This window comes from Lepisosteus platostomus, chromosome 14 (genome assembly GCF_059453375.1).
Source record: "Lepisosteus platostomus isolate fLepPlt1 chromosome 14, fLepPlt1.hap1, whole genome shotgun sequence".
Taxonomy (NCBI): domain Eukaryota; kingdom Metazoa; phylum Chordata; class Actinopteri; order Semionotiformes; family Lepisosteidae; genus Lepisosteus; species Lepisosteus platostomus.
This window is the reverse complement of record NC_142624.1, coordinates 1,680,401-1,702,512: the sequence shown is the minus strand read 5'-3', so window position 1 is coordinate 1,702,512 and position 22,112 is coordinate 1,680,401. Positions and strand designations below refer to the sequence as shown.

Here is a 22,112-nt window from a genome sequence, read left to right as displayed (position 1 = left end):
CAATTTGACTTGGTGAGTTGCTAATACAGAACATATACATACAGATATACTATATATACATAGACACATAAATCATAATATCCATTTCAGAATTTAGAGGAAAAATATATATTGCACTTCAAGAATGTGTCAAAACTCTACCTATGTGTGATAACACCATACAGATATACATATTTATAAGTGATAATTAAACTGTCCATAATAAATAACCATATACAGATAATAATATTATTAATGCATGTAATGCCATAGTTGTAAACTAATCAGTATTCAATTTTAATAACACAAATGTTAGTAATGTTCAGTGATTAATAGGAGTCACTGCCTGGGGAAAAAAAGCTGTTTTTGTGTCGTGGGTCCTGGTGCTGATTGACCTAAATCTCGATGTTACCTTGCCATAATCTGGAACAAAGAAACAAGCCAGAATTCAAGTAGATGACATCAATTTTATGAGTTTATTGTTCTACGGTAAAGAAGATTTAAATGCACCTCATTATTATAAAATGGTATATTTTCCATAGCAAGAGTGATTTAAAGTGATTAATACACGAAAAAAGCTACTATCACTGCTATTACAAGTTAAAGAATTATTCTGTCAATCAGATCTAAATCATTTAAAAAGACTCATGAGTGGATTCAACACTTATAACAACAGAGCATCATGCGACAGGGTGACAGCAGGACCTCAGGCCCTGCAGCTGTGCTGGTGTTAACTGTGCACAGCAGAGAGAACAGTGAGCTCAGGTCCAGCTTTCTCTCCCCACTGATGCAGACCAGAGGAGCCAGGACAGCACACACACTGGCCAGAGCTACTCTTCTAGGCTTGTTAGAGCTTCTTGTTTTGTGATCTCCCTCCACTGCTGGGGAATCACACCTCTTCCTTGAAACTTCCTGGAGTAGTACTTTTCCAGGTCCTCCTGAAATCGGCACACAAACCATTTCCAGTAGGGCTGCTCAGAGCAGTCAGGGGTGATGCTCCAACAGGCGTATTTTGGACCAGCTTCTCTGTAGCTCTTGTAAGGAACACATCTTGCACCATCATCTAGTACTATTAAATTATCACTTGCAACTGCAGAGGTGCAGATGTCAACAGAGAGATTGTCTGTTTCATACCATTTTAACCCCTTAACCCCTTCAGGCCGATGGAAGGGGACACTGTGGTCCCCAGGGTGTCCTTCCATGGTGTTGGTACAGATGGCTTTACAGAAGGGGCACTGAGCCCAGCACCCACACAGCTGCCTGAACAGGATCTCATCCGGCTTCTCCCTGAACTTCCCCATGTCAACTGAAGAGAGGCTGAAGCCTTTCCTTAAACCCTCAGTGACCTTCTGGAGCGCATCAGTCATTGCTTTCTGAAGGAAGTCAAAGTCACTGATGTCCTGGTACTGGACACCTTTCAGGTCGTTCTCACTGAATTTCAGATTGTCTTTGAGTTCGTTGGAAAATATTTCCAGCCATGTGTCCACATTCCCTTTCCTCGACATCACATCACCTGTTGCTCTTGAAACTGCAGCAGCTATACAGGACTGCTGCTGATCCAAGTTTTCTTCGAACAACTTGATCACAGTGGAATTATTTGTAAAGGACCACTTCAAAACACACTGGGTTATGAATTTTTTGAAGTATTTCTTTGGGTGATGGATGTAAGTCATGAACTTGTCAAAGTTCTCCTCTTCGGCCAGCGCCCTCAGGATGTGCTTCTCCAGGTTAGACCTGTTCCCACTGAATGCTGGGAAATTGGCCCTCATGTTTCCAGCCACGTCAATGGCTGTTCTGTCATAGACGGCCTGCAGGAGTGACGGCTTCAGTTTGCTGCACAGAAAGTCTGCAAACACAGTGGTGGATGTTGCACCTTGACAGAACTTCCTGAAGATGCTGTAATAGTCTCCTTTCTTACTGTTCAGGTGAGTCAGAGGGTCATTAGCCTCCCTGAATGCTCTGTGAAGCTCAGTGAACTTCGGTACTGCAATGCCACACACATACAGTGAAACATCAACTTTAAATTCTTTTTTAAACACATATTTTTTGGTGTTTGATTCAAAATCTTTGATACGTTCCAAAACATAATTTACAATCTCCTGTATGTAACTTTCACTGTAACCCATCTTAGCCATATGCTTCTTTTTAATGTATTCCTCAGCCGTTCTGTCTAGGTCCTGCACTAAACGTTTAATTTCATCATGATCTGTAGACTTTAGTTGATAACTCATTAATTTAAGTGTATATTTGTATTTGTTTATTATAAGATAGTCAGCATAATCTGACAGGTAGCAGATGTTTTTATAAAGACCACGATCCTCGTTAGAATACACAAGCTGACTTTCAAACATCTGTGTCAGGATCTTCATCACATCCTCCTGTATGTTGATGTCTTTAATGTCTGGCATGGCAGATGTTATATCTGATGCCCATTTCTTCCAGACTAAATCAAACTCTCTCTTCAGATCGTGTTCATTGCTAACCTTGTGCTTCAGTGTGTGAGCCAGCTGTTTGCTCCTGTTGAACAGCTTGTTTTCATACTGAGTCTTCTGATCATCCAGATTTCTACAGCCTTTCTTCAGCTGGATCAGCTCATCAAATTTCCTTCTCGTTCCCTCAATCAGCTCGTCCCTCAGCTCCTGGATTCTCAGCTCAGTTTTTGCTTTCCACTGAACCAAGATCTCCTTGTCTTTATCATCATTGAAATACTGATCCACCTCTTTCTGGATACTTTCATAAGTCTCTTTCATGTCCTGAACCAGGTTGTGTTTGTCAACTGACTGTGTTTGTCCATTCTCGATCCTGTTGTGCAGCTTGTTCTCGATGGACAGCATGTGGCTTCTGAGTTTCCAGGTCCAGTTTCCATACATGACCTCCAGTTTCCTGTACGCTGAGATCTCCAGGGTGTTCTTGAAGCTGAAAACAAAGTTTTCATTCAGCAGTGCTTTCCAAAGATCTTGAATCCTGATTCTGAACTCTGACAGGTTCAAGCCTTTCTGCTGTGATGCAGTGGAGAGGATTGTCTGCTTGAGTTCCTGAATATTTTCGCTGTACCGGGGGTTAGGAGGAGCCATCGGAGGATTTCCTTCCCAGAGCTGTGCGAAGTAGTGAACGTCTGTCTTCACATCAAATCTGATGACATCATTGAAGCACTCCACGTCACACACCTCTTCCTTCGCCGCTAAACGAGCCATTTCGTCTAGTCTCTCCTGCAGTCGTCTCTTCCCCTCCATGTTCTTCTCTCCAGCTGTGATCTCCCCAACGTTCTGGTGAACAAACATGCAGCTGGGACTCAGCCTCACCTGCTTCATTCGGAGAAACGCCTGGACTGAGATCTGCAGGATGTCCTGCATCTCTGCAGGGTTCTCTCCAAATATGTTAATCAGGGTCATGTTTCCAAGACCGATGACGAATGTGGCCAGTTCATTGTCATGATGGATGGTGGATTTCCCAGCAAGCTCTAGGGCTCTTAGCCCCTCAGTGTCCACAACCAGAACATAATTGAACTTGAGCTCCTCTCTCAGCTCCTCCTTCACCTTGACCAGCTGCATGAAAGCCCCCCGGGTGCATCTGCCAGCACTGACCGCAAACTGCAGGCCGAACATGGCGTTCAGCATGGTGGACTTCCCCGAGCTCTGAAGGCCCAGCACTGACAGCACAAAGACTCTCTGGTCTCCCAGTCTCTCGACCACTTTGCCCAGGACTGAGTCTATCCACCTCAGAGGGACATGAGCAGCGTCTCCATCCATCAGTTCCACTGGATTCCCAGCGATCAGGAGATCTGCAGCCAGGGCAGGGAAAGAGGAAACGTCCTTCCCTGTTTCTCCAGGCTGGGATTCCCAGGCTTCATAAATCTGACCCATCTCTCTCAGAAGGTGCTCCAGCCCAAAAGTCGCTGCGTTCAGCTTCTCAGACAGTGACTCCAGTTCTCCTCGTCTCACATTCAGCTCTTCTGATCTGTCATGGTTCTTTTTTAAATCCATCACCTCTGTCCATTTGGCGTCATATTGGTGATGTAGCTCTGAAAGCCGATGTGAACAGTGAGCATCTATAAGGACTCCCAGCCACTTCAGAAAAAACTTTCTTTGTGTCACTTTGTGTGAGTGCAGATTTTTTAGAAACACACACATCAGGTCACTGAGACCAGCGTCTCTTTGCTTTTTTCTTATCTTTTTTATTTCCTGCAGTATTTCACTCCTGGTCTGTTCAATGTTGCCATGTAAGCGATGAAGATCTTTGTTCTTCTGGCACCAGTCATGCCACAGTTTTCCCTGACAGGGCAGGAAGGTCTCCTTGATTTGGGAAATGTCCACGTTCTTCAGCAGCTGTGTTACCTCCCGGGCACTGGCCTTCCCTCTCTGGCAGTCCTCACTGTCTTCATCAACCCTGAACCCACAGCCCCTAGCAACACCAGAGCATTCCTCAAGACTGAACTTCTTATTTGTGCCTTTCAGACAATTGCTGATAGTCCCTGTCAACTCTCCAACAATCTCAGCCTGATTTCTGTCCTTGAGTCCTATTTTAAACTTGTTCCCAGAAACTCCAGTTAGAGGTGTGTCTTCTTCAGCAAGCAGGCAGATCAGAGGCCTGGGGGAGATGAAGAGCTCCTGTAAGATGTCCCTGCCTTCGTCATCAAGGTCAAGATCAGCCAGGAGGATGACATTGACAGCTGCAGCACCAACTAGAAACTCCCTCTGCCTCCTGTGTTCTCCTGCATCTCCACGCAGGTTACAGAAGGCAACACAGTCCTGAAAAACATCATCACTCCTCCCTGCAGGACAGTACCAGGCGATCTCCACAAGCCCGTCCAGCAAGAGACGGCTCCTGCTGCTGCCTGGGCAGTGTCTGTGGAAGAACGTGTTGTGTCTCTGTGTGCTGATGAGAGAGTTCAGGATCTGGGATTTGGAAGAGGATACAGAGCCAAGCCTGAAGAAGGACACCATTGGGACCTCGACCTGATAGACAGGCAGGGTCCTGCTGGTGACATTGCCTGAGCTGTCCACTGTCTTCCAGCTCTTCTGAAGCTGTTGGAATGTCCACAGTGGGAACTCGATGTCTCCAGTGACAGGACTGGGCACTAGCAGTGGCAGGGCGTACTGACAGAAGCACAGCTTGGTCACCATGTACTGCCTCAGGAAACTGTCTGCACAGTACAGAAGAGCCATCTGGACATCCATCGGGTGAATATGGACAAGCTGTCCTGTCACATTATCAGTGCTGGGTCTTTTTCCTGTATTTAAAAAGCTGCTGAAATCACTTTCCTTTCCTGCCTTCCCAGATTGAAAGCTTCTCCCCTCACTGCTCTCCTGTTTGACTGTCACATGTCTGGCTCTGTAATCCAGCATCAACAGCTTCTGTAGAAAAGCAGAAGACAGGTCCTGCTCTTCCAGAGGCTTGTCCTTCAGTAATGGAGATCTGCTGATTGCAAGAACATCAGATGTTGACATTTTACTGGGATAAAACCCTGTTAGTCCCAGCCTACAGACCAGCTCGCTGCATTTCTCTTTCTGTGTTTGTCGTGTCTTTGAAACTAACTTGTTTCTAGGTCTTTCTATCGTAGTCTTCAGAGGTTTTTTAACACTTTGATCTCTGGTAGCACAGTGTGGTTTGTTTCTGTTCTCCCATGTCTCAGTTGACATAGGCTTTTCTTCCTCATGCTTTGGGTACTTGGTGAGGTCATCAGGCCCACTCTCCACAACATCAGCTGCTCTGTGATTGTACACCTCTGAGAGAGCAGTGCAGATTCTGCTCGCATCTTTAAAACAACCGCTGTGATTGGACATGACGATGTCCCACACCGGCAGGAGACTGAGGCTCCTGTCTATCACACTCCAGGTTTTGTTGTGGGAAACAATGCTGGCTTTCCAGGGAAGATAGCTGTTACTTCCAGAAGGCCCTCCAGTCTGTGACACAGAGAATTCTATGTGTTTAATAGCAACCTGAGATAAACTGTTGAACTGCAAGCCACAAAAGCCCTCACCAATGTACTTATTCAATATTTCATCCATGAGCTGCTTGTCATCCAAAAGGTCATTTGCACTGCGTCCCTCACAATGAGCTTTCCAGAAGAATATTCCCCCAAAGTGAAGAGGACCCCGATTCGCATGAGAACCAAACCTTTCAAAAAACGTCTCAATCCTCTTTCGCCTGTCTGAGGCTCCAGCATGATCCAAATTCTCTTCTATCTCCTGCAGTGCTGTTATTGCAGAGTCTGAGAGACGGAGCTGGTCAATTTCAAACTGACAAGATGCTAATGGAATACAATTGTACTTTGTTATAGATGTGTAGGTCCTGGATGATTGGTTGTTTAGCTCCTCTTGTGAAAATTTAACAGACTGAAACTCTGCATCCACTCTGGGATCTAGACAGATGCTCTTCATGCTATAAGCTGCATTTTCCAGGGCTTTTCTGAACCTTGTCTCCTGCTCACTGGAAAAAGCTTCGTGCTGGTAAAACCTGGGTTTGTGCACTGGGTCAGAAAGACAGAAGCGGTCTGGTGTTTTTAGAAGACGGCCTCTTGTCTCCAGCATGCCTCCTGGGCCACAGGTCTTGTACAAACCCTGCAAGGCGAGGCCTCCTGATGCGGACGACAGAATCTCTTCATCAGGCAGATTTTCTGGATTCAAAACCAATGACTCCATGACTTGTAATTGATCACTTAAGTGATGTGTCAGGTCTCTTAAATGCATCCAGTTTGGAATCCAGTGCTTTATGGGTAAATCTAACGCTGACTGGAGCTGCTGTAAGGAAGCCTGCACTGTGCTGTCTTTAACATTTTTACCTTGGGATCGGTATGTGTTCAAATCTTCAAGGACCAGTTTTGCCTCAGTTAACCGAGTTTGCAAACCCTGCATCTGTCTCTGCTGTACTTCACTGAATCGGTTCTGTGTCTTCTCCGTTTTTACACTGGACATGTTCTGTGTAGAGAGTCCTGACTCCCAGTCAATTTTATGATGCTCTTTCTTGTAGCTGTAGTCAACAGATACGTTTTGATTTCCTTTGGTGATTTCCTTCAAAATGAATAACACATTGATTAGTATGTTTAATAAGATGGTGTACTTATTATTATTATTATTATTATTATTATTATTATTATTATTATTTCATTAAAATAATTACAGGAAAGATAATTAAAAAATCTAAACCAACTGAGTTTTCACATTATGCACATTCACTCATTATGAATTAACTTGCATATGTAGAATTTACTAATTGTAAGACACACAATCACATTTCAATATAACAGGCCCAATCACAGTTTTAAAATGAATACATCATCCCTGGAACTGAAGACAAAAGTGCTTGGTGATGTTCTTTATAGTATGAGACAACCAAGGAAAGCATTTTAGGTTGCAGTCTAGTTTCTGAAATTGTGTTTTACACCAATTCTAAGGGAAATTAACTATCTCTACTACATCTGTTCCACAAGTTGGAAAGCTTTTGGACAGCTTGTTAGGTATTTATGTGATACTTATTAGATCAAGTCAAACATGATAATTTAAACATATTTTGGAACTACTCTTACCAAATTAATAGTACATTGGTGGCAATTTGTCCAGTGGTGGGGAAATATGGAAGCCATTGTAATTCCTTTACTGGTTTACCCTTCCTCAGATAGATCAGTGTAATAGTAATGAAGCTTGCTAATTAAACTGATTTAGGAAAGCAAGGATCATGAATGTTATAAAATTCGGTCTGTGGAATAGCACAGCTCACCACTTAGTGAATAATGCACTAAGTCAGCTCATTAGAGTATATCCTCTTGTGGCACTGCTTTAATATATAAAATAATGCCAGTTTTAATATAACCTCTTCTGAACCAATCACTGATTCTTTAAGGACGGCACAGAGATTGCCAACCAGTGCTGTTTTCTCGCTATCCAGGCATGGTGTGCCTCAAGGTCTGCACTGCCTGGTGCCACCAGAATCCACATTCTGCCCACCAGTGTCAGGCTCCTTCACACTAGAGGGTTCTTGTCATTTAAGCCCTGGTGGAGTGCAGAGCTGACTGAAGATGGAGAACTAGGAGAGGTGGAGTCCAGCAATTACAGAGGCAAGACAATCATTGCAGGAGAAGAAATTAAAAGTCAGTCTAGAACAAGGAAGAGTGGTCAGGCTGGCAGACTAGTAATGTTCGGTGAGTACACCTCTTTGCACAACTGGTGAGACATTGGGAAGCTGCCACATCAGGAGCCTTTCTGCTAGTGTCTGTGACTAGTGTTATTATTTGTTATCAAAGTGTGAGAATTCTGTTCATGAAATGATATTATTTTGTTCTTCTAGTCAGAGAAGAGGAACTAGAGTTCTAATAGGGTTCCTTCCAACAGGGAACAGCTAAGTCTGTAAGAGGAGTGCGATCACCCAGTACTTATTGAGTTCAGTAAAAATGAATCTGCACAAGAAAATTGGGCACAGAATATATTTACTGAATTTGTAAACTGGAGGTTCGTATGTGGGGAGATGACTGTATTTGCTCTCTGATCTCTCAGTTCATCTGCTGCCCTTCCTTCAGCACCTCAATCCCAGACTGATGTTCAAGGGAAGCATCTGTCCCTGCTGAGAGAGGAGCTCATGGCTGAGGACTCAGGCTGCCCTTGTAGTACAGTTTCTACAAAGTGTAGACCACTTGTGTGTAGCTGCTGAACCTGGGATCTTCCTGTCGTGAATCTGAAACCGACTGAGCAGTAACGTTTAGCACATCGTTAACTACCCTTAAGAATCTTAAGCCTGATTGGAACATAAAACTTTTAGCCAAGTCTTCTATCGAGCGCCTAACTGGACTGCCTACCCTCATCGGCAACCTCCTTTATAAAACCCTCTCAACTTAATAAGCCTCTATTTATCATCTCCATGCTACAAGACAGGCTGCAGTGTATGTCCCTTTACTCGATATATTCTGGGATCTTGTTATCCACCTGATGTCCACTGCAGTCTCAGGAAGAGGAAGCAGTAGGTAATCTTTTCAGTGTTGGACCACAGTTCTGTCTCAAAGGGCTGGTGCAGCACTGATTTCCTTCCCCAGTGTTGGAGTAATAGCATTGTGAACAAAGTGAGCAGATCAAATATCCATATGAAAGATTACAGTACACAAAGAAATGGTGTAGGAAAACTCACAACAGATATTTTGAATTATCACTCTCTTAGCTGCTTGTCCAGTTGTGCTCTTACCTTCGGCTCCAGACCCCATTGCTTCCTGTAGAGATGATCCTTGGAGTCGTCAGCAGAAAGATTTTTCCTGGAATCTTGACTGGGCAGATTGTCATCTGAACAGGGACAAGGGTTCGACAGATGAGAGCACAGCTGACACCGATCAGAACTATTAAGACAGACTGGTCTGCTGTATTCGGTCTGAAAATATCCCTCACCAGCCGACGTCTTTTCATGAAGGACCAGTACCAGCTGTGGGTTGTCAGTCAGCAGGTCAGAGAAGACGTCCTCATCGACTCCTGTCCCTGTGTCATCTGTCACCTCCACCTGAGTGCTGGGAGCCAAGGAGAATTTCTGTAGGACTGGAAAAAAAAAAAAGAGACAGACCAGTGACAATTGAGATTAGACAAATTCCTTCAATACATACAGAGTATAAAAATATCCACATCCATCCGTCTGCTTTCCAACTACTTTATCCAGTGCACAGTAGCAGAGGAGCTGGAGTCCATCAGAGAGAGCAACAGGCACAAGGTGTGGTATAACATCAGATCACTTTATTGGCCATATACAATTGTTTGTATTAGGAATTTGTCTTTTCACAGACCCCAGCTTGCTCTCCATGAGACACACAGACAGGGAGAGAAGCTGGGGGTCAGAGCGCAGGGTCGGCCATTTATACAGCACCCCTGGAGCAGTTGGGGTGAAGGGTCTTGCTCAGGGGCCCAACAGAGTAGGATTCCTCTGCCGGCCGCAGGACTCGAACCACAGAGCCACCGCACTGTATACACTGAACAGGATGCCATTCCAACACAGTGAGGCTGGTTCATGACTCAGAATTCCAGGACAGTGAAGAAGGGAAGACCAAGGCCAGGGTCAAGAGGCGAGTGAAAGTCCATAGCCAGAAGACAAACTCAGTATCAAGCACCAGAAACACAGTCCAAAAGCCAAGGTCCGGAAACAGGCTGAAATCCAGAAAGCCAGGCAGAATCCAGCAAAGGTCAGATCAAGAGCTCAAAGAGGTGAAAACAATACTGAGCCCAGCTGGAACACAGAGCAGGGTTTAAATAGGTTTGGGGCGGGGAAGCGCGGTGATGGAGGGACACTGGGCAAGCAGGGATTGGCTACTGCCCTCTGCTTGATCTACACCTCTGCTGCACAGATAAAGTAGGCACTAGAGGCTGGGGTGCCCTCTGGTGGCGGGATGTAACGGCGGGTGGTGAACTGTAACAATCACAGAGCTCACACAGACACACGCTCACACCAGGGCGAGTTTCCCAGCAGAAAATTAACCCACCTGCATGTCTTATTGCTGTGGGAGCACCCTGAGGAGACACATGAACACAGGGAAAACATACACGCTCCATGCTGATAGCACCCCTGGAATTAAACGCAGGAACCCAGGGCTGAAGGCAGCAATTTTAATTAACCATTGTGCCACCATGTGTTTCTGCTTGAAATGAACATCTTAACTTTCTTCTCACTTGTTTCTCACTGAAACTTGATTTTGTGTCCCTTGGGGATATTTCATATTTAAACAAGATTATTTAAAACATGAATATCTTACCCTCAGAAATGAAACCTTGGTAGGAAAAGCTGTCAGCCTCTTTCTTCAGCTTCACGTACTTCATTTGATCTCTATATTTCACTTTCACAAGATTTGTAACTGGAAAAAAACAAAAAGTAAAGATTACTTTTCATTCACTATTTAGCAAAATCTATTTAAACACATTACTTTATTTTCTAAAACAAGATTGATAATCTTTCTTTAATTTGTAGCGCTGTGCAAGACATACTGTAAGTATGCAAAGGAACAAGTAATAGGTTTATTCCATGCTGAAAAAAAGAAGAAAGAAAACACAACGTTTCGGCTGTGGAGCCTTGTTTTCTTTCTTCTCTTTTCAGCATGGAATAAACCTATTACTTGTTCCTTTGCAGCCTACACATGCTGACGCAGCTACCCTCCTGAACTACTAAGACATACTGTATATCACTTTAATTAACCTACACTATTTATTTAAGTCCCGGGTTTCCTTAAAAGTCATAACTGGTGTTTATTTAATGAAAATCTTTGAGTATAATACTTCAATTATTACCTAATTGCTTTAGCAACACTAATTCATTAGTCATGCTGAATATAGCACTTTGAACTGAATTGGCTGAAATCACACTGCACCCAGCTGGGAGCTGAGATTGCTGAAACTCTGCTAATGTGTTACATTGATGCCCAGTTAGTAAAGTAACATCACTCATTAATGCAGCAGGCATAGATATTATATAAGAACAAGTTAAAGGTTTATTCCATGCTTAAAGGAGAGAAAGTAACAATGTTTCAGCTGTGGAGTCTTCTCTGCGTGCGAGGGTGTATAGATGTTATATAACAACTTGTAGTGACCTGAGGTAGTGTAGCTGTAGACAATATACCCTGCCTGATCAACAATGTGATGTCATTTTATCAATAGCGTTTGGACAGCAACTGCCTTTGACCTCCTGAAATCTGTCTCCACTAGCACTCTCACACCTGCTTCTCTGTAACTATTGATTCCTCTTGTGGATGGATCATTGGAACTTCTCGAGACAGCATCCAAGGCAGCTGATGTGATCCCTGTGGGACTGTGAGTTAATATCCCTGCAGTACAGATCCCTCTGGCTGTGCTGTCCTGTGATGTGATCTGATCCCTATGGGACTGAGTTAATATCCCTGCAGTACAGATCCCTCTGGCTGTGCTGTCTGTGATGTGATCTGATCCCTATGGGACTGTGAGTTAATATCCCTGCAGTACAGATCCCTCTGGCTGTGCTGTCCTGTGATGTGATCTGATCCCTATGGGACAGTGAGTTAATATCCCTGCAGTACAGATCCCTCTGGCTGTGCTGTCCTGTGATGTGATCTGATCCCTATGGGACTGCGAGTTAATATCCCTGCAGTACAGATCCCTCTGGCTGTGCTGTCCTGTGGTGTGATCTGATCCCTGTGGGACTGTGAGTTAATATCCCTGCAGTACAGATCCCTCTGGCTGTGCTGTCCTGTGGTGTGATCTGATCCCTGTGGGACTGTGAGTTAATATCCCTGCAGTACAGATCCCTCTGGCTGTGCTGTCCTGTTATGTGATCTGATCTCTCTATACTCACTCATTGGGTGATCTTCCATTCTCCTCCTCAGCCCAGACTTCTACTCATCTGTGTATGAAACACAAAAAACACTTAATATTATGGACAGGGGTAGCCAACAGAAAAAGTTTCCTTAAAGCAATCATTCAGACTCAATTAAACAGTAAAACTCTCTATAGCAGTGGTTCTCAAACTTTTTGGACCAAGTACCACCCCTAATCCAACCAAAGCATCCAAGTACCACCTACAAGTCATCATCTCATAGGAACCCCAGAAATTCTCAATGACCAACATGAGCGCGAGTGCACACACACTCACACATACATATAATAAATATTATAATAATACACTTTATTTTATATAGCGCCTTTAAAGGTGGCTTCTCAAAGTGTTTTATAGAAAGAAAACATTAACAACAACTAAAAAAAAAGCACCATTTCAGTGAGAGGGGTGAGCCTGTTTAGTTGAGCAAAGCATAGGTGAATTAATTTTTCGAGCCTTGATACAATTCACAACAGAGTCTAACAGAAATTAAATCGTCAGGCATTTTCTTGACGGCAAAGGTCTCGCGGTGGATGTTGTAATGCGTCCATTAATTTCTGGAGCAACCTCTCTAATTCGTGCAACTACACCGTTATGTCGGCTTGTCATTGCTCTAGCACCGCCTGTACAAACTCAGACGCATTTTATCCAGTCGAGGCCATTCTCTTCGATAAATTCATTCAGAAGCTGAAATATGTGCTCTCCTGTAGTTCCTGTTGGTAGCGGCTTACAGAACAGAAAGTCCTCACGGGACGTGCCCTCAAACTCGTATCTAACATAAAAGAGCAAATTGACCAAATCGACTACAGACTCATCTAATTGCAGTGAAAAACATCTGCTCATCTTAACGCGCTCTATCAGTGTACTTTTGGTATAATCCTTCATTTCAATAATTCTATGAGTGACTGTGTCTTTCAGGGGGAGGGGGGCAGCAGGTCGAGCTGTTTAGCAGCTTTTTCTCCACACATAATACGTGTCGGCTCTTTTGCCAACGGTAAATAAGGTTCTTCAAAAATAGTGTAGCTTACCTGCTTTAGCAATCCGCAAGCCTGCATTTTTCCGCGTTTCCGTTTTTATTTCCGTATTTATTTAAAGTTTTTATTTCATGCACATGAGAGCGAAACAGAGACGCTCGGTGTATTTTTCTCAAATTAGAACAGTTCTTAAATATTTTTCTGTTATCACGCTTTCGTGTGCTCACAAGATGACCTGCGTTCGTAGCACGTATTTCTATGCATTCCTGTGTTTACAACGTTGGCATTGTTCCAAAATCACGCACATTCTACTTTCTCCCTATTTGCTGGCGATACAGTAGCTTTTTTAAATACAATTGGTCACTTGCGTCCGTAGCACGCATCCCTATAGTGGTATAGAATTACAGAGTATCTCTTGTGTCCACTGAAGTATTAGCGCGCACTGTATCGCAGTACGTAGGCTGCGTATTCGACACGTATTAAAATACAAGATATGAAAACCCGTCCCGATTTTTCAGCGCACACCACACAGTTCCAGGGTCATTTGGCATACCTCCTGGCGGCACTCCACGTACCACTGCCGGTACGCGTACCACAGTTCGAGAACCACTGCTCTATAGTATTTGACAGCAAACTAATAAAAAAATCATTTACATTTCCTGAAGTGCCTTTAAAATATAATGACTTTCACACACCAGACTTTTGAAAAATGTATAATTGCTATATAAACTTGCAAGTCACACTGATTATAAAATGTATTTTTGCTTATCTTAAGGTTCATTTTAATAGCAAGTGTTTTAAAGTCGGTGTGTGTCCTGGGTGCTCTCACTCTGCTGGTGGCCTGTGTTTGATTCCCTGCACGTATCAGCTATAACGTTTTATTCTTTTGTGTGTGTACTCTACATGTGTATTGTTCTTTATTTCTTCATATTGTCTGCTGTGGCTGTGTGTAGCCCTCATGTAGCTACAGATCAATCCCCCAAAATGTCACAAATACTCACTGGTCTCTCTTGACACAGAATCAGACAGTTGCTTGTTTGAGTTTAAAAAATCAATCTTCTGCAGTTTGTAAAGAATAATACCGACAGACTCTGGTCTTAAATTATTATTATGCAAAGCTTTCCATCTCAACTATAGTGTATAATAATTCCCACAGCTCCCAGTCTTGAGGAAACACAGATCACTCTCCTGATGAGCTACTTTAATAGGGAAAGTCAGGTGTCAGGGCGGGACTGTAGGAGAAGACAGGACAGACAGGTCAGTCTGCTTCACAATTAATTCTGCCATTTTCTTGAACACTTAGTGTTCTTTCTCAGAAATCTCTGCATTAAATATTTGCATTTGTACTGCAGAAGTGATGAAAGTGAAACATGCAGGTCTCAGATTGGGAATAACGTTTAAAAAGACAGATTCCCTTTCTCATCAATAACACGGGCTGAAATAACTTTTCATATATTTGAAAGTAAACGCTGTCTTCTATTTGAAGTATTTCAGAGCTCATGAAAGACTACCTAATATTTATAAATATAAATATTTAATATATTTATTCAATTTAATTTGTCAAATGAAACTCAGCTCCTTGTCACCAGTAGCAGTGCTCACTCGAGCACAGGCCAAGCTTTCCGACGCAGGTTTGAGACGGCAGGCTGTGAGCGAGAGTCCCTCCAGCCAGGGCTCATGGGGGACATGGGGACCCCTGCAGCGGGGAGCTTGTAGTGCCAGTCTCTCCATTACTCACGGCCGCCCCCCACCACCAGTCTCGGCCGATCAACGAGCCCCCTGCCGATTCTTGCGTTTCCACGTGTTCAGCGCTACAGGGCAAACCCATCGCCGACAGTGATTAGATTAGAGTGGGGCGCTGCGTCAGCATGTGCAGGCTGCAGAGGAACAAGTAAAGGTTTATTCCCCTCTGAAAAGAGGAGAGACACAACACGTCAGCTGCAGTGCCTTCCTGAGGTGAATCTCACCATCCCCTAACGACAGGACAGACAAAATGTCACTGACCGTGACAGGCAACTGTGAGACAACAGCGAACTGAAGGGATGCAGGCAGGAACTGAACATGTATTAGTATTTCAAAATAACACAACTCCTGTTTTATTTTTAAAATGTTTTGGACTGTTACGTTACAAAAACAATCATTTTCTTTCAGAAGGCTACAAAATCACAAAGGTTTCCATCAGTATGCCGCAGGCCTCTCAATGCAAGACGGTCAGAGCAAGAGAAGCCACTTCCTGCCAGACTGCAGGAGAGATGAACAACTGGTCCAGTAGCCTCAGGCCAATAGAGGCACGGGCTTCCATGTGTTATTATTAAATTAATTAGAAACTGACATTATTATAGTTTTCTAAAGTAATGGAACTTCTCTTCTATTTTTGCACTTTTTAGTTCTATTAAATTACAATAATTCCCTTCCAGAAAGCTACAAAGGTTTAAATGATTAAAACAGAGACAGGTTTCAATGAGTTACCAACAGAAAGATGAAGAACTTTCCCAACCTTAAAAAAAAAAAGAATTTGCTTTTGTCCTGCGGTACAAATCACTCTGCTGATGGATTAGAGCCCCAGAGTGATTCCACTGGGTTTGTGGGTTAGAATGTCCTTCTCTGTCACTGACACCCAGCTGAAGACGCTCGTACAGATCTGTTCCTACTGATGTGCCCACATTGTGAGAGGAGTCAGGAGGCAGGAAAGAGTGAGATGGTCTGTCAGGGGGAGGGACAGTGTCTCTGTCTGGGGGCTGTAGCTCTGGCAGTGAAATCCAGGTGTGTCCACCTGTACCCCGGGTGAACTGTTCCACACACCCACCACCCTTTGTGTAAAACAGTGTCTCCCACTCTGTTTTAGTCAGGGGCCTGTAGCTCTGGCAGTGAAATCTGGGTGTGTCCACCTGTACAGCTGGTGAACTCTTACACACCTGCAGCAGGCAGAGATACCCAGGAGCCTCAGACATCAGAAGAGTCTTCTGACCCACAGAGCCCGACCAGCACCGTGTACCAGGACCAGACAATCCAGGGCGAGAAAAGAAAAGAAAGAACAAGAAAAGAAGTTGCCCAGTGAGATGACTTCTGTACAGGTCAGCATGCAGATAACGTCCAGGTACCCTGACCACTGAAGAGACCAGAAACGGAATGAACGTTCAGGGGGAATGACGGCAACAGAATTAATCCAAAACTGTCACCTCTGCCGCTCTAACTCCTGATCCTCCATGACATCACTTCCTGTAGCGATACAAACACCAGAGCGAGCCCCTCTCTCCTGCAGACATTTGACTTCCTGCCCCCTGTGCTCTTGAGTGTGTCGGCTGCCATCATTCCATCTCATGAACCCGATCGCACCTCCCTGCCCAACAGAGGCCCCCAGATTTCAAATTCCTGCTCCATACAGTCGTTCAGCTCATTGACCAGTGGGTCCAAATTCCTGCCAGGTTCTTGATCAAAGCTGTGTGATCAAAATGAACAAAGCAAGTCCCAGATTTGGAAGAATGGGTTTGTAAAGTGGAATAAAACTAAAAGCTACAGTATCTCATTCCCTTTCCTATAAACAACACTGAGGCCACAAGACTTGTTGTTGTTTATAACTGAAAGTAAAACCTGTCCTCTGTTTTTCAAGCCCTGTCTTTCAGGACTTCCGCATGTTATCATTGTTATTGAACTTTCTTTAGAATGAAAAGAATTTGCTTTTGTCCTGCGGTACAATTCCGGGGGGGTGAACTGTCACTCTGCTGATGGATTAGAGCCCCAGAGCGATTCCACTGGGTTTATGGGTTAGAATGTCCTTCTCTGTCACTGACACCCAGCTGAAGACACTCGACAGGTAACACCTGCAGAACAGTTCGTGAGAAGTGAAAACCTTCACACCTGAGATATCCATCAACATACCTCAGTACCAGGAGGAGAAACACTTTCTCTTCCTGAAAGAACTAAATGTCACCACAGGACACAACTTTGTTCCTCATCTATTAAGACACAAGAGCTGAACACATGACTCTCCCACCTCTTGTTCTTGGGTAAATAGTAATACCTGTATAGACTTAATTTCTAAGGATATGGTTCCAAAGTATTTTTTCTTGGCAAAAATGTCACATTGGTGCGAGTGTCTGGTGCTGGCAAAGATGGCACTGATTGCAGTCAGCTTGTATTGACCAGGTCTGTTTGTCATTTGTGCCTATTTTATTTATTTTCCTCTTCTGGCACTGGGTACAGCTGAATGAGTAAGCTTTCCAATACACTTGGTGGATATGGCAAATAAATTATCTTGAATACATAAATGCCTAGTGCTTAAAAGAGTTCATAAATTCATTTAACTTGTACTCAAATTAAAATATATATATCTAAAACTACCCCAGGAAAACTCTTCTACACAAATCTGTAGCTTGGATCACCTACGCACTGAGTAATGTTTTAGCTGCTTTGGTGTTCAGTTGGTCATTTGATGTTGTGATATCGCAGTATGTATGTGTATATATGCCCCTGATGCTTGTCTTTTCTTCTCTGTGCAATAATAAAATACCAAAGATGCAACCCGTCTCAGTATAAGGCTATTTATGTAACGCTACCCTGAAGAGGTGAAAAAAGGATCCAGTGCAGATGCAGGAGTCGTAGGGAGGCAAGTAAGCGAACAAACCGAAACTAGGAGCGGAATCGTAGTCAGAAGGTGAAGTTAGGTCGAAATCCGGTAGAGACACTGGTGGCGAATAATCCAAAACGTGAGTCAGAATCGAGGTCTAAAAGAGAGCGGTAGGTACAAATCCGGTATAGACACTGATAGCAAACAATCCGAGGGGCAAGGCGAGATCTGTAGTCCAAAAAGCAAAAAGATGTAGTCAAAATTCCAAAAAGGCAAATAGGTGGAGCTTACAAGAAGTTAACTCAATACCGAGCAACAGGAAGCGGGTTAGAAAGGTATAAATAACCCGGCGTACCGCACGGTAGAGCAATTGCAGGTGTGTTAACTCGTGCGGCGGCGCTTGGTAATAGAAACCCGCTGCTGGTGCTGATTAGCTCGCTTAGGAGTTGATCTCTGCTAGCTGGCGGTCGTGACAGTTTAGGCCCTAATACCTTTTCAATGACGACGAACCGTACGCACACCCAGACTGTAAAGATCTGTTTCTTTCGCCTTTCGTGTCTAGTATTTCTGCGAACCCTGAAATGCGGGTCCCGCTCCATGACCCCTGACCCCGGCCGTCCCGTTGAGCCCCGAGCTCTTGTCCCAGCAAGCCTGCACTCTGCTCTGGACTCGCACGCCCGCCCCTCCCACTCCAGCCGCCGTGGCGTCGGCAGTGAGACCCCGAGACGCGAAGGAACGAGCGGAGGTTAATTCCACGCTGAAGAGCGGAAAGAGGAAACCGTAAAGCTGACTGTCCTACGATGGGCAAGAGGAGGAGAAAGAGTTGTTGTTCCATAGTTTTAGCGCTTCTTTCTATCGAGACTGACCCTGACCCCTCCTTCTGCATTCTGTTTACATTTGTCAACTGGTTTCATGAGCCAGTTCATGAGCTAACGATTTCTCACCTGCAGACACAGCGGTCACAGAAGCGTCGAAACTGAAAGTATATGTGTCCGTTTCCAGGCCCCATCTTTCTTCGGGCTGTTTAAAAACAAAATCTGGATTTTTTTTTCCTGATTACGGGGCAAGAAATTAGATATTAACGATTATATTTGCTCATTACCGCTAGCTTACAAGAAGCTATCTGCTGCAAAAACTATTCTAGTTGTAGGAAAACAAAACTCTTACTTCATGTACTCCATTCCAAGTGGTACTATATTAATACTGGTGGAATATCGTTAACACGAGGTCTTATAGCAAAGAAACGGGTTTGCAGGCCCATTAAAGCGATAAAAGCTCCTAAATGTTGAGATTATTTTATTTACAAATTCTCTCGGATTAAGGCCGCACGCTTTTGAACTTTCATTACTCTATGCCGAAGCTATATATTTTCAAAGATAACAATATTCGCCAAAACAAGTCACCTGGCGTGAAGCCATTCCTGAGGTGAAAGTTGTTCATTGACGAGAAGATCTCGCCGGCGGCTCCGCACCGAGCGCTCGGATCAAGCGGAGACAATGTCGAGCACCGGGCCTGCCCCCTAGTGGACAAGAGAAGGGTGTGCTGCAGAAAATTACATATTGTTCGTATCCATATTATTAATAATTGCTTACACTTATATAGCGCTTTTCTGGACACTCCACTCAAAGCGCTTTACGGGTAATGGGGATCCCCTCCACCACCACCAATGTGCAGCCCCACCTGGATGATGCGACGGCAGCCATAGTGCACCAGAACGCTCCCCACACACCAGCTCTCATTGGGGAGGAGAGCAGAGTGATGGAGCCAGTTCAAAGAGGGGGGTTATTAGGAGGCCATGATTGGTAAGGACCAATGGGAAAGTTGGCCAGGACACCGGGGTACACCCCTACTCTTTTTCGAGAAGCGCCCTGGGATTTTTAATGACCACAGAGAGTCAGGACCTCAGTTTAACATCTCATCCGAAGGATGGCGCCTGTTTACAGTGTAGTGTCCCCGTCACTATACTGGGGCATTAGGACCCACATGGACCACAGGGTGAGCACCCCCTGCTGGCCCCACTACCACCTCTTCCAGCAGCAACCTTAGTTTCTCTGTCCTTCTCTGTCACTGACACCCCAGCTGAAGAAGCTCGTACAGACCTGTTCCTATTGCTTCATCCCAAAGGGAGGGTGGGATTCTGCTACACTCCCTGCCCCTCTTCCTTCCTGCCTCTGTCATGAACACTAATAAGGGAGCTGAACAGCAGCGACTGGCTGTGTTTTATAGACTGAGCTTCAAGAGGAACCTCTTACTGCTGCAGTAACTTTCATCAGGAAGCGTGACAAGCGTGGCTTTTGTAGCTGCACTGACATTTTAAGCAACGAACACGACTTTGGCAAATATTCCAGATTAACACCTGTGATCAACAATATTGAGCAGCAGGAGATCTTGCTGTGAAAAGTCACAGGCTAGTACGTTTGTGCTCTGTGAAGCTCAGTGAACTCCTGTACTGCAATGTCACACACAAACAGGCACAGATCCACTTTGAATTCAGTTTTAAATTCAAATGATTTGTGCTGGGATTCATATTCTGTGACACACACCAGTAATATACTGATTATTTCATGCATGTAGCTGTCACTGTAGTCCACTTTAGCTACTTGCTTTTTCTTAATGTAGTCTTGAGTCTCTGTGAATGTGGTCTGTGTTAAGGCTCTAATTGAGTCATGATGTTCAGAGTTTAAATTGCTCTTAACTAAACCAAACATGTATTTGGTCACTTTAACGCAGGTGGAATATTCTGCCAAGTGGCACATTTGTTTAGAATTTCCTTGGTTTTTGCTACAATGAACAAATTTGCTTTCAAAGTACGAGGAGAGGATTCGTATCACATCCTCCTCTATATCACATTCCTTCATTACAGGTGTGTCTGCTGTCAGGCCTGAAACCCATTCCACCCAAACAGAATCAAACTCTCTCTTCAGCTCCTGTTCATCGTCAGCCTGGTGCTTCAGAGTGAGAGCCAGCTGTTGAACAGCTCGTTGTTATAGTTATAGTTGCCCCTGTCTGTACGCAGTGCAGGTACCCCACACACAAGCCAAGGTATCAGCTTCAACAGCATGGCTGGCTAGCTTGTTCCAGGCACCCTCCACCCTTTGTGTAAAGAAGTACCTCCTGAGAGCTGGTGTGTGGGGAGTGTACTGGCGCATCATCCAGGTGGGGCTGCACACTGGTGCTGGGGGTGGAGGGGATCCCCATGACCTGTACAGGTTACTATGATTATTGTAGATGCCAGTCAGGAGGTCGAGTTCTTCCAAAAGTTTAAACTGTTTTTAGTCAATTCTGCGAGTTATTTGAATCATTTTCTTAAACTGCAGTGATGCATTATACATTGCATGAGACGTTGTCCTGTCTCTTTATTACTGTTTGTATTTTTATTAGTAATAAACCTCCCAGTCGATGTGTTTTGATGTCTGGTGCATTACTGTCTCTGTACAGGTCGGTTCTGTTAAATACGATGCTGTTCCACCCATCCGTTCACAGTGAAGCCCTCTCCCGTCTTCTGCTCCGCCGCCCGATCTCTCTCATGGCTTCTCTGTTCCCTCGCCTCTCCTCTGCCGGTTCGCTCGCACGGAGAGCTCACGACACTCATATCAACCGGAGCCCAGCGCGAACTGGCCGAACCGAGCAGACGCTCCACCCCGCGCCGTGATGAAGACGGCACGGTGCTGCCCACTTCACCAGAGGTCACGGGGGCTGTCCACGCAGTTGCGTCTCCAGCCGGCGCCAGGAGCACACGCCTACTGCTTTAACACGTCACTCGCGCAGCCTGGGACTGGCAACAAGCCTGTGCGCAGAATTTTATTTTTCAATGGAGAAAAATGATGCAATAGTATAATTACCGTATGATTAAGAAAAAGGAGCGCCAAACTTTACGAGTATAAGCGGTGTTTCTTAGCTGTAGACAAAAAGCCGTTTCTACTTATCCACACCAGAAGCATTCCACTTGCTTTCCAGCACAGAAACAGAAAGTCCTATAAGTATCATTCATTTATGTTGTGATTGTGCACATATTTTTGCGCTTCGTGCAGTATTATACGGTACTGCTTTCCTCCAAAGGACTCGCCGGGATGTCTAAGTGGGCGGGGCGTACGAAAACGTGCTTGTCATTACCGCTGCCGGAAGTCCCGCTCCCCTTCACGGGAACTGCTTTTCTATTGGCTGTTGTCACACTCCATCAACCCCCAGCCTGCGGCCCGTCACATTCTCAGAATGGATACACTCTGTGTCAATCTCCCTTTAAGGCTCGCCATTGGTCCACTTTCGCACTTCCCGTCCCGCCTCCCCGGTTTTTT

At 44.6% G+C, this 22,112-nt stretch overlaps 1 protein-coding gene across 1 annotated transcript; it reads right to left on the bottom strand.

Moving 5' to 3' along the window:
- Positions 1 to 436: 436 nt before the first annotated feature.
- LOC148648623 (interferon-induced very large GTPase 1-like) lies at positions 437 to 14,580 on the bottom strand. Its single transcript, XM_088606908.1, has 6 exons — positions 14,252 to 14,580; positions 12,256 to 12,303; positions 10,691 to 10,789; positions 9,345 to 9,488; positions 9,148 to 9,242; positions 437 to 6,989 (listed from the first exon to the last, which is right to left on the bottom strand). Exons 2-6 carry the CDS (start codon positions 12,272 to 12,274, stop codon positions 810 to 812), a joined length of 6,537 nt encoding a protein of 2,178 aa, XP_088463034.1. The 5' UTR covers positions 12,275 to 12,303; positions 14,252 to 14,580; the 3' UTR covers positions 437 to 809.
- Between the last annotated feature and the right edge of the window lie 7,532 nt (positions 14,581 to 22,112).